The following is a 12,997-nucleotide window of genomic DNA, read 5'->3' as shown; positions in this document are numbered from 1 at the left end:
CTGGAGGGGGATCAGGTTTTGCAGAGGTCTGAAATGAATTTGAGCCCAAGGAACCATGGGGATACAAGAAGTCATTATGCCTAACACATGCATTGCTTCCCTGATAGTACAACTTCTTCTTTTCTGGAAAGAAGATATTTCTTTTATAAAAGCTTTGTGTTTGGGTGTTGGAAGAAAGAAGACTTGTTTTATTGAATCCAGGAGTGTTCCCAAAAATACTTTCCTGTAAACCATCTGGAGATCTGACTTTTTTAGGTTGACGATAGGGATCGACCGATATTGATTTTTTAGGGCCGAGACCGATACCGATAATTTGTCAACTTTCAGGCCGATAGTCGATAATTTATACCGATATTCTGGGTATTTTTATTTTTGAGGAAAAAAAAAAAATTCCTACACAAATCTGCTGAAAATTAATGTTTATTGTTAACGTGTATTATTATTTTATTTTCTTTTGTAAATCTTTTTCATTTATACTTAATATTTTTGTGTTTTTTTTTTTTTTACTAACTTTTAGCCCCCTTAGGGACTAGAACCCTTGTCCCATTCACCCTGATAGATCTCTATCAGAGTGAATAGGATCTCGCACTCTCCCTACTGCCCTGTGCTCTGTGCACACAGCAGCATGGAGCTGACTATGGCAGCCAGGGCTTCAATAGCGTCCTGGCTGCCATGGTAACCGATCAGAGCCCCAGGCTTACACTGCTGGGGCTCCGATCGGAGGAGCAGGGGAGAGGGGATCCTGTGGCCACTGCCACCAATGATTAGAACGGGGGGGGCGCACTGCGCCACCAAGGTTTTTACTATTGGGATGGGGGTGGGGGGCGCACTGCACCACCAATGACTAATACTAGGGGGCTTGAGGGGGGGGGGGCGCACTGCGCCACCAATGTTTTTACTATTGGGGTGGGGGGCGCACTGCTTGAGGGGGGGGGGCGCACTGCGCCACCAATGAAGATACCTCTCTTTCACATACAGGAGGCGGGAGCTGGCTGCAGAATCACATAGCCGGCTCCCGACCTCTATGAGCGGTAGCTGCGATCCGCGGCACCTAAGAGGTTAACTACCGCGGACCGCAGCTGCCGTTCATAGAGGTCGGGAGCCGGCTATGTGATTCTGCAGCCAGCTCCCGCCTCCTGTATTTGAATTAATGAAAGACTCATCTTCATTGGTGGCGCAGCGGCCACAGCCCCTCCCCTCCTCTTGTCTTCCGTCCTGTCATTGGAGGCAGCGGCAGCAGCATCACAGGGGGAGGAGACACTGCTTCCTTCTCCCCTGTGCTGCGGAGGGAACACAGAACGCGCTGAGAGCAGCGCGTTCTGTGTTCCCAATACGTTATCGGTATATCGGCAAAATAGATGCCGATACCGATAACGTTCAAAATCCTCAATATCGGCCGATAATATCGGCCAAACCGATAATCGGTCGATCCCTAGTTGACGAGCCATCCTAGGTCGTACAGTAGATTCAGAGTTGTCTGAAGATGCATTTTCAGGAGTTCCTGTGATTCTGCTGTTATAATAAAATCGTCTAGATATGGTACGATTATAATATCCTGTTGTATCAGATAGGCCATGATCTCTACTACTATCTTGGTAACTACGCGAGGGGCAGATGAAATCCCGAAGGGTAGACACAAACCGGAAGTGATACACTAACCAGTCTATTTTTATTGCAAACCTGAGATATTTATGGTGGTCCGGATGTATGGGAACATGGTAATACGCATTCATAAGGTCGATTGTGCACATTAATGCCCCTGGTGTGATGAGAGGGGTTGCAGTCTGGACTGATTCCATCTCGAATTTCTAATAACTTATCCATTTGTTTAGGAACTTCAGGTTTATGATAGTCCGGAAGGATCCATCTGTTGTTTTTTTTGTTAGTTTTTTTAAACCAGAAACAGTTTTGAGTAGTGGCCTCTGAATTGTTGCGACTTTGGAACTGGTATTATGACCTTCATGTTGCATAATTTCTGTATGTCCTGTATCATCTGACATTTCAAGGAGGTTGTTTGAAGAATTGTTAGAACTTTTGAGGAGGAAGGGATGTGAATTCTATTTTGTAGCCCTTTTGGATCGTCTGGAGTATCCAAGGGTTCTGCGTAATCGGAGTCCATTTGTGACTGAAGAACCGCCTGAGTTTCCCACCTCTAGGGCAGCTCCACCTACCGGTCTTACCCTTTCCTTGTCCAGAAAAATTCTGTCTAGGAGTTTTCCGAAAGGACTGGGTTTTCTTAGTTTTTTTTTCCAGGAACCCTTTTTTCTTGTCGGCCACTCTCTAAAATTGTGTCCAATACCGTCCCAAAGACATAGGAGCCCGAAAAGGGAATGGAGCATAACATTTTTTAGAGGCCCAGTCGCCAGACCAGTTTTTTAACCATAAAGCTCTTCTGGAAGTATTGGCTAGTGTGCCAATTTTTGCTGCAAAACGGATAGACTCGGCTGAAGCATCTGGTAAGAAGGCTGTAGCCATTTTTAAGTGGGAAACAGAATCCAGAATATCTTCCTTGGATGTTTTAAGTTTAAGGTGGTTCTCCAACTGACTGAACCACAACCCCATCGCTCTGGCTACAGACGTCGCTGCAATACTGGTGTTAATTAAAGCTGACGAGAATTCCTGGGCTCTTTTAATGGAGGCCTTCGGTTTCCCTATTCATAGGATCCTTCAAGTGTGAGGAGTCCTCAAAGGTAATAGATGTTTTTCTTGCCACTTTGGCCACCTGAACATCTATTTTTGGGATGTCGTCCCACAATTTCATATCTTCTGGATCGAACACTAGACGATTTTTTAACTCCCTTGGGATAGTTAACTTTCTCTCTGTCTCCTCCCATTCCTCAAAAATAATTTATTTAAAATTAGAATTAACAGGAAATAATTTTCTTTTCCTGGCTCTTAATGGATGCGTATTACCATGTTCCCATACATCCGGACCACCATCAATATCTCAGGTTTGAAATAAAAATAGACAGGTTAGTGTATCCTCTGAAGCCGCCGAACATCTTATCCTGTATGGATCTAGATGGCTGTACGTCCTCTACCTCCATAGTCTCCCTTACCGCACAAAGTAAAGAGTCTAAGTCCTCCAAAGAAAACAAAAACTTTTTTGTAATCGTCTGAAGTAGCTGAGGGCGGACATGTGTCGTCTTCTATCTCGCCTTCAGAATAAAATGGACCTTCCATGTGTTCATCTGAATCGGATTCTATATGCATTCGCATTCTTTTTGGAGCAGGAGAGGAGATTGGAGGAGGAGGGGTTAAGGAAGACACAGTCGCTTGCACTTCTTCCCGAATCATGCTTCTGAGATCCATTAAAAAGGACGGTTGCTCTTCCTTAAGAAGTCTGGCTACACAGTCAGAACATAGTTGTTTTTTGTATGCCTCCTGCAATTTTTTCCCACAGGTTGCACACTTCTTCGGTCTTTTCCTAGGCTCAGGCAGGGATTTTTAACCTGCATCTTTTTCCCCCCAAAGAAAAAAAACAAAGATGCCACATTTTAAGTTAAAACAGAACACCCATGTAACCAAATTATGAAGGCGAAAGTAACACTTACATGCCCCTGGGCAGAGGTGTCAGAGACTGGTTCAGTCTTGGACGACATCATGGCCTCCATAGTAGGAATCACAGACCTAACCTGGAGTGGTTTCTCCCCTTTTATGGGGCTTACCTTACGTGCCCTCCCTCTGCAGCCGCGATGCTTCTTCTCCGTTTCCAAGGGGACTCAACCCCCCCCCGGGCGAGACCGCATTTTCCGGGTCTCAAGCGTACCAGCAGGGCGCCGCCATCTTGGATTCGCCGACGCCGGCAGGGACGTCAGACACCCATCAGGTGTGCCGCCTGGGTGAAGGAGGAAACGTTCTGCTGAGCCGAGAGCCCCCGGAGGGAAAGCAGCATCCGCATCTCATCCACCACAGCCCAACAGGTGAGATGAGAGGTACTAGAGAACCCCCGGAGGGGTAGCTAGAAGGGCTATTGAATCTGTGCTGTGAGGGGAGACTAGGGATCCACCGACCAGCTCTAGCCCCAAAAAGGTCCCCGGAGGGGTAGTTTCTTTATCTTCTTTCTTCGTCCCCCTTCTATGGGAGCTCACTGGAGAAGACACTGGAGATTGGGGCTGGGAAGGGGGGGGCCCTTTTAAACTTATCTCACTTCCTGTCCCTACAGAGATGGGGTGGACATCCTCCCATGTGCTGTCATGGGGGAAGTACTGGAAATAGGGTCAAATAAAACCCCTTTGTCACTTCCTGCTCTGAAACCTTTACCAACACCTTTTTGTCTAATAGGAAAAAAAACTCTGAGATGATGGCCAGTGGCGTAACTACCGGGGAAACAGGGGAAGCGTGTGTGACAGTTTATTTTCAAGTTAGTTAAATATGATTGATTCTTGTCTTAAAGTTCAGGGCCCCTTCACAGCAGCAGCGGCAGACAAGGCCCCCTCGCTAATGTGATCTTAATCTTACTGTCTCCTGAAGTCTCCCGATGTGTCTGGGATTCGAACTCACAACCTTCATGTATCAGAGGCAAAGCATTTACCCACACAGCCATAAAGGCTGCCTTGACTGAAAAAATATGAGACTTCTACTGTTGTAGCTGGCTAAGTGTACATCTATACACATGACAGCTGCCCCAACACACCCAGCACTGTTATATCTCTATATGACAGCTGTCCCAGCACATTCAGCTCTGCTATATCTCTATATATGATAGCTGCCCCAGCACACCCAGCTCTGCTACATCTAATACACATGACAGCTGCACCAGCACACTCAGCTCTGCTATATCTATATATGACAGCTGCCCCAGCAAACCCAGCTCTGCTACATCTATACACATGACAGCTGCCCAAACACACCCCGCTTTGCTACATCTATACACATGACAGCTGCCCCAGCACACTCAGCTTTGCTATATCTCTATATATCTATCTACTGTATAGCAATACTTAGAGATATATAGATGTAGCAGAGCTGGGTGTGCTGGGGCAGCTATCATATATAGAGATATAGCAGAGCTGAGTGTGCTGGGACAGCTGTCATGTGTATAGATGTACACTTAGCCAGCTACAACAGTAGAAGTCTCATATTTTTTCAGTCAGTGGCAAGGCAGCTCATATGGCTGTGTGGTAGGGATCGACCGATTATCGGTTTTACCGATATTATCGGCCGATATTGAGGATTTTGAACGTTATCGGTATCGGCATCTATTTTGCCGATATACCGATAACATATTGGGAACACAGAACGCGCTGCTGTCAGCGCTCTCTGTGTTCCCTCAGCAGCACAGGGGAGAAGGAAGCAGTGTCTCCTCCCCCTGTGATGCCGCTGCCGCCAGTGAGAGGAAGAAGTACAAGAGGAGGGGCGGGGCTGTGGCCGCTGCGCCACCAATGAAGATAAGTCTTTCATTAATTCATATACAGGAGGCGGGAGCTGGCTGCAGAATCACATAGCCGGCTCCCGACCTCTATGAGCGGTAGCTGCGATCTGCGGTAGTTAACCCCTTAGGTGCCGCGGATCGCAGCTACCGCTCATAGAGGTCGGGAGCCGGCTATGTGATTCTGCAGCCAGCTCCCGCCTCCTGTATATGAATGATTGAGAGACTTATCTTTATTGGTGGCACAATGCGCGCCCCCCCCCCCCCCCAGTATTAATCATTGGTGGCACAGTGCGCCCCCCACCCCCATCCCAATATTAAAAACATTGGTGGCGCAGTGCGCCCGCCCCACCCAGTATTAATCATTGGTGGCAGTGGCCACAGGATCCCCTCTCCCCTCCTCCTCCGATTGGAGCCCCAGCTGTGTAATCCTGGGGCTCCGATCGGTTACCATGGCAGCCAGGACGCTATTGAAGCCCTGGCTGCCATGTTCAGCTCCCTGCTGCTGTGTGCACAGAGCAGCAGGGACAGTGTGACGTCCTATTCACCCTGATAGAGATCCATCAGGGTGAATAGGACAAGGGTTCTAATCCCTAAGGGGGCTAAAAATTAGTAAAAAAAAAAAAAATATATATATATATATATATATATATATATAATAATAATGTATAAATGAAAAAGATTTACAAAAAAAAAAAAAAAAAAACACGTTAACAATAAACATATTAATTTTCAGCAGATTTGTGTAGGAAATAAATTTTTTCTCAAAAATGAAAATTCCCAGAATATCGGTATAAATTATCGGCTATCGGCCTGAAAGTTCACAAATTATCGGTATCGGCCCTAAAAAAATCAATATCGGTCGATCCCTACTGTGTGGGTAAATGCTTTGCCTCTGATACAGAAGGTCGTGGGTTTGAATCCCAGCAGAAACTTTTCTGAAATACAAGCAATGACTATATATAAAGGACATACAGGGCGGAACACAGGAAGAGGCTGCATCGCATCGCTGACATGGAGGTAAGTATAAGTGTTTATTTTTTTTAATACCCAGACTAATACTGCCATGGGGGGAGCAGGAGGCACTTGATACTGGCACATGGGGGGAGGGGGGTTGGCACCTGATACTGGCACATGGGGGGGGGGGGGGGGGGAGAGGCACTTGATACTGGTTCATGGGGGGGGGGGGAAGAGAGGGGTTGGCACTTGATACTGGCACTTTTTTTGGGGGGGGGGGGTGGCACTATGATACTGGGACATGGGGGGGGGGAGAGAGACACTTGATACTGGCACATGGGGGGGGGGGTTTGGCACTATGATACTGGCACATGGGGGTGGGAAGGAGAGAGGCACTTGATACTGGCACATTGGGTGGGAAGATGGCAATATGATACTGGGACATGTGGGGGGGGGGGGAGAGAGGCACTTGATACTGGCACATGATGGGGGGGCATCTATGGGGACACTTACTGGCACATTATTGGGGGGCATTATGGGGGACACTAGGCCGGCAGCCTATCAGAGGCTGGACACTGAGGGGCATCTACTGGGGCACTATATATGGGGCATTTTATACTGGTACATTATGGGGGGCACTAGCAGGAAGGGGGGAGAGGAGCACTATGGGGGAATTTACTGGGGGCACTATATAGGGGTATTTTATACTGGGACATTATGGGGGCACTATGGGGACATTAGCTCAACTGGGGGCATTACAAGGGGGTATTTTTGCACTGTCGCATTATAAGGAGAATTATTTCTACTGGGGGGGGGGGGGAATTATGGTGGGCTTTATTACTCCCCCATGGTATGACCCCCTAGTAGCAGCACCAGCCTCTCCCTGCTCTGCTATCCCTCTGCCCCTTCTCCAAATCCTTATTATGAAATCTTTCTCATTAGGATAAAACACATCATCAGCTCCGCTGAGCCCCCGGCCAAAGTGTTGAAGTGGTGTACAAGATCCCAAGGGCCAAGCCAAGTAATTGTAAGTTTTCATATGAAATATGTTTATGTTATACACATATAGCATACACTGTGCCCCACAATATACCGCTACACTGTGCCAAAGGAGTGGGGTTTACACAGGAGGAGGGAGGTGCGAAGCGCGCTGGGGGGGCCCTTACAAATATTTGCTGTGGGGCCCAGTCCTTTCTTCTGGGACCTAAACCTTCAAACAGAGTCCTGGACTGACTGCGGTGGGTTTTGATCATCCAAGCCCATGGTAGCTCTAACAGCTTTGAAACAGTGGCTTCCCTGTGGACTCGTCCTTAGAGGACTCATTTGATGACACCCATTCTCCTTCTTCCAAACCAGAAAGTACATCACTGTCACTGGAGGGGGAATCTTTAGCTGCAGAAGTACTGGGGCGGCTTTTAATCAAACCGCTAAACGACTGACTTCTTCACGGATGATCTGTTTAATGCTGCCCATCAGGGACGGAGCCTCCTCCTCCATTAACTTGCTTATACACACTTGGCATAGGGGTTTTGCACAGGCAGAAGGTAGCTTCTTTTTACACACCGCACATCCCCTTTCTTTTGCTCTGGAGGTCTTCCTGGAAGACTCTTTAGACACCCAAGCACAAAACATGACCCCATGAACATATACTATAAAAACATTCCAGGGTACAACCCCTTACCCCACAGTGGTACCCGGTGCATCATTGGTGGTTTCAGTGCGCTGAGCCTGCTCCATGTTCATAAAGCCAAACCAGCCAGAATGGAGGAACTGCCAACCTCTCCCACTCAGCATGGCAGTGAGCTGGATGGGCTTTTCTCCTCGGCGTGCGCATTCCGGCTCCCCCCCCTTCCGGTCTGCAGCGTCGGCTTCCTCCCACCGCCGCAACACGGAATTAAAGGATTCCAGAACGCAGGCCGGCGGCCGAACATGCAAACACAGCTGCAGAGGTTCGCGGAAGGCCGAACCCCCCCCCCCCCCCCAGTCTTCTGCAGTGGCTCCTTATGCCGCACAGGGTAACCCTCCTCACACTATTACATAGCCAGGGCCCCCTCAGCTCCATGTTAACTCCCAGCAGATCCGATTGCCACCTGTCCCTCAGGACAGAAAACAGAACTGGAGAAAGAGGGGATGGTCCCTCTTTTAAAAGGCGGTTCTGATTCTGGTTTCCTGTCCTGAGGAGGTGGAAGCGGTCTCTCCAGGGGTGCTCACAGGAAAAATAGTCGGCACTCACTCAGTTTGCACGTTGCACGGGATGGGACTGAAATCCACGTATATTCAAGGAAAATCCCAGCAGTCGTGTCTTCAATCAATAGGATATTTATTTCATCAAATTAGAAATGTCCACAGTCCTGGACGCGTTGCGGCTAGCATGCCTTCATCAGCAGATACAGGTATACAAAATGACCTGGTTTATATAGAGGGATATACTCCTCCCCTCATGACAACATCTCCCACTCCCATTACCTGCACAGGTGATGGGAGGGGTGTATAATTAGCAAAGAAAAAACGCCCATTAGTAAATCACAAAAAATGGGTCTGTGTCTCAGATTATACTTCACAATCACATGTATGCAAAAAAATTATACTAAATTATATCTATCTATCTATCTATCTATCTATCTATCTATCTAATACATTGCCAGGTATATAAGGCCCCTCACCGAATATTAGAAGTCTGAAAAATAGAACATAAGCATAATATTAGCTTGTTAGATATGCATAATCTCATAATCCCTATTAAGGCCTCTGGGATGTAAAGTATCCAACGTGTGGATCCAATACGCCTCTCTGCGCAGTAACAGCTTCTTCAGATCACCTCCTCTCCTAGGTCTTTTGACTTGTTCCAAAACTTGAAATCTCAACTGAGCAATCCCATGTTTGCACTGTTCAAAATGAGATGGAATAGGTAACAATAAATTTTTTGTACGAATGGTCGATTTATGTTTCCCAATGCGATCCCTAATCGTTTGTGTAGTCTCCCCAATATATAATAGTACTAAGAAGACCCTGAAACAATCTGTATTAGCGACGCAACGCAAGGGTACGTTCCCATGTTTGCACTGTTCCCAATGTTCCCATATAATCAGAGGTTCTACATTTTTTCCCCTTCTCTATTGAAGGTTTTTTCACATGTGAATCTACTAATGTGATATACTTAATAAAGTGCCCGTGTGGCCTATTATATATTGGGGAGACTACACAAACGATTAGGGATCGCATTGGGAAACATAAATCGACCATTCGTACAAAAAATGTATTGTTACCTATTCCATCTCATTTTGAACAGTGCAAACATGGGATTGCTCAGTTGAGATTTCAAGTTTTGGAACAAGTCAAAAGACCTAGGAGAGGAGGTGATCTGAAGAAGCTGTTACTGCGCAGAGAGGCGTATTGGATCCACACGTTGGATACTTTACATCCCAGAGGCCTTAATAGGGATTATGAGATTATGCATATCTAACAAGCTAATATTATGCTTATGTTCTATTTTTCAGACTTCTAATATTCGGTGAGGGGCCTTATATACCTGGCAATGTATTAGATAGATAGATAGATAGATATAGATATATAGATAGATATAATTTAGTATAATTTTTTTGCATACATGTGATTGTGAAGTATAATCTGAGACATAGACCCATTTTTTGTGATTTACTAATGGGCGTTTTTTCCTTGCTAATTATACACCCCTCCCATCACCTGTGCAGGTAATGGGAGATGTTGTCATGAGGGGAGGAGTATATCCCTCTATATAAACCAGGTCATTTTGTATACCTGTATCTGCTGATGAAGGCATGCTAGCCGCAATGCGTCCAGGACTGTGGACATTTCTAATTTGATGAAATAAATATCCTATTGATTGAAGACACGACTGCTGGGATTCTCCAGGGGTGCTGTCATAGGCGAAAGAGAAAAAAATTAAAATAAAGATTTTGACGAGTTACTTGAATACAGGAACGGATTGCAGGGACGTGCAGTTCTCGTCTCTCTACATCCGTGCCTTGTGGCTGTACCTTTCCAATCACAGGACAGAGATTTGTCCTGCTGTGTTTAGCTCACAGACTAAATGGCACACACTGTACCAAATCCTCAGGATCGCATTTGCACAGGTGTAAACAAGGTCCACATTCACTGACAGCAAGCAGACATCTTACAATGGCCAGGATCCCAGGTATATTGTGCTCACCATTCAGCTCAGGCGGCGGATTCAGATGGTAAACGCTGTAGATGTCGTTCTTTAACTGAAGCTTCAGCTCAGGATTATTGCCGAGGAGGAAAGAGACTGTGTCTGCCTGAAAGGGCGCCCTCTCCAGGATGACCACTGCATCTTCAGCAATCTGCCCCTCACCGCTCACCTGGTGACAAAACAGCATAGGTAAGGAGGAGCTCCGCAGCAAAACCTTACAGTGTAAATGAATGGGCCGGGTCCACTTCTGGCCTACCATTATCTTGTACTATGTATGTACAGCGCCAGGGAATGAATGGCACTTTAATCATAAAAATCTATTTACAATACACTACTGCCTGCCGAAAATGGTAGATAACAGAGAACAATAGCTTGTATTTAGGGCTGCCACCTGGCCGGGATCTCACTGGCCAAGCTGGTAATTTAGTGGCCCTGCCGGTGCCGTTAATTATTTTCTACCGGCAATATTAATTGTCTGTATTTTCCTACAAGGACCATTACTACTGAGCACTTCCATTGTGGAGCGCGCCCCCGCCCCCCCTGTGTTAAGAAGAAAAAGAAAAAAAAAAAAAAAAGAAAAAGCACTCGCCTCCTCCATTTGCTCGCGCTGCGGTGAACACTCACTGCTGACTGGAAGCTCAGGTCAGAACCTGCACTCCGGTGTGATGACGTCTCGCAGGTCCTGTCTTCCAGTCAGCAGCGAGTGTTCCTGGCGGCGCGAGCAAATGGAGGAGGCGAGTGCTTTTTAGGTTTTTTCATAAGCATATAATGGGGCGCTAATGGGAGCATTACACTTATTGAGGAACATTATTAATTCTGGGGCACACTAATGGGGGCATTACTAATTCTGGGGCACACTAATGGGGGCATTACTAATTCTGGGGCACACTAATGGGGGCATTATTAAATCTAGGGGGCACTAATGGGGGCAGCATTAATTATGGGGGGTGTTAATGGGGGCATGATTAATTCTAGGCAGCACTAATTGGGGCATTATTAATTATGGGTGGCACTAATAGGAGCATTACTATTACTGGGGGAGCACTATTAACACTGGGAGCCACAGCAGAGTGCAGGGGTAGTGCTCCCCTCAGTAGAACCCACATAACACCTTAGTGCCTCAGAACTCACATACATTATATATATCACGTCCATATATGTCTATCACGTTCATTATAACGTCGTTACAATGTATCACCTTATGCAGCTCATATATATACCCTGTACCCCTTATATGAGAATGGTACAGCCCAGCCCTCCCTCTACAGCAGTGGTACAGCCCCCTCTGTCCCTGTTCCCTTCCGCCCGGTACCTGTCCGTGCACAAAGATCGTTTTGTCCCTCGCAGATTCTCTCAGAACGCTCTGGAGCTGGAACCCGGAGAGTGGGTGTTCTGTTCCGAGTGAGGGCTCAGTATCCCCGGAGCCGCCATTCTCAACTTCATCTTCCCGCTTCCGCTTCTCTCCTGGTTGAGCCATTGTGGTGTGGAACATGCGCAGTACTGCTGGGTCACAGCGCCATCTGCTGCACGGTATTATAAGTGCATGTCTAGTAAAACACACTGGGCGCAGGGAGAGCAGTCATCTTCCCTGGCCGGTGGAGCTGGTCAATCTCAGTCCTGATGAACACTTGTGTACGGAAAACGAAATATTTCAGTGAAGTTTTATTATATAAATGTCCAAAGAAAAGCTAGCATTTTTTTAAATGGAATGATGCTTTAATGTATTATGGACATAAAAAGTGAGTTTGAGTTCTGGAATTCGGGAGACTTCCCATGGAGGGGGTCATATGGCCACCTGTTGATAAAGGAGTTTTCAGTTTCTTTTACATTTTTTACAGTCTTTAAATAATAAAGCAAGTTATATTTACTGGTTCAAATACCTCCATTCTGATCTTTATGATGCACCCCTATACCACACGTGGCTGTCGCAGTCAATCATGGCTTTCATATACAGCATGAGACCACCAAGGCCAGTGATTGGCTGCACCAGTCACATGCGGTATACACAGGGCCGGTGCAAGGATTTTTGCCAACACAAGCGAAGCACTGCCTGCTATTACCGGAGCTAAGACAAAGTAAGATATCCAAATAATCCAAGTAAAGAGCTCAGCAATGAGCAATGATTAAAGTTAAAGTAGTTACTGATTAGTTTATAAATATACTGCTGTGAGCGGCGTGGCCCTTGTATATTCTAACCCCCAGGCAAGTGTCCCTGTCACCATGGGAACGCCTGGGGGTTAGAATATACCATCGGATTAGAGTTTTTACGATCTCACTGAGCTCGTAAAACTCAGATCCGATGGTATATTCTAACCCCCAGGCAAGCGTCCCCGTCACCATGGGAACGCCTGGGGGTTAGAATATACCATCGGATCTTCTGAGTTACTCAGTGGCCTGGCTGGAGCCTCCGCAGCCACTGTGTGGGCCCGGCCCTGCGTGCGCCCTGCTCCAGTCCTGACTCCTCCCCAGCCAGGCCCGCC

The 12,997-nt window shown here is 46.8% G+C and overlaps 1 protein-coding gene across 1 annotated transcript in view; it reads right to left on the bottom strand.

Moving 5' to 3' along the window:
- Window positions 1-12,024, bottom strand: part of DCPS (decapping enzyme, scavenger) — a 37,126-nt gene extending 25,102 nt beyond the window's left edge. The window contains exons 1-2 of the mRNA XM_040431641.1: window positions 11,830-12,024; window positions 10,518-10,686 (exon numbers count right to left, since the gene is read on the bottom strand). Of these exons, the coding sequence (XP_040287575.1) occupies window positions 10,518-10,686; window positions 11,830-12,009 (349 nt within the window). The 5' untranslated portion in view covers window positions 12,010-12,024. The remainder of the gene's footprint in view (window positions 1-10,517; window positions 10,687-11,829) is intronic.
- Window positions 12,025-12,997: the final 973 nt, after the last annotated feature.

Source organism: Bufo bufo, chromosome 1 (assembly GCF_905171765.1).
Source record: "Bufo bufo chromosome 1, aBufBuf1.1, whole genome shotgun sequence".
NCBI lineage: Eukaryota > Metazoa > Chordata > Amphibia > Anura > Bufonidae > Bufo > Bufo bufo.
This window is presented reverse-complemented; position numbering and strand designations above follow the sequence as displayed.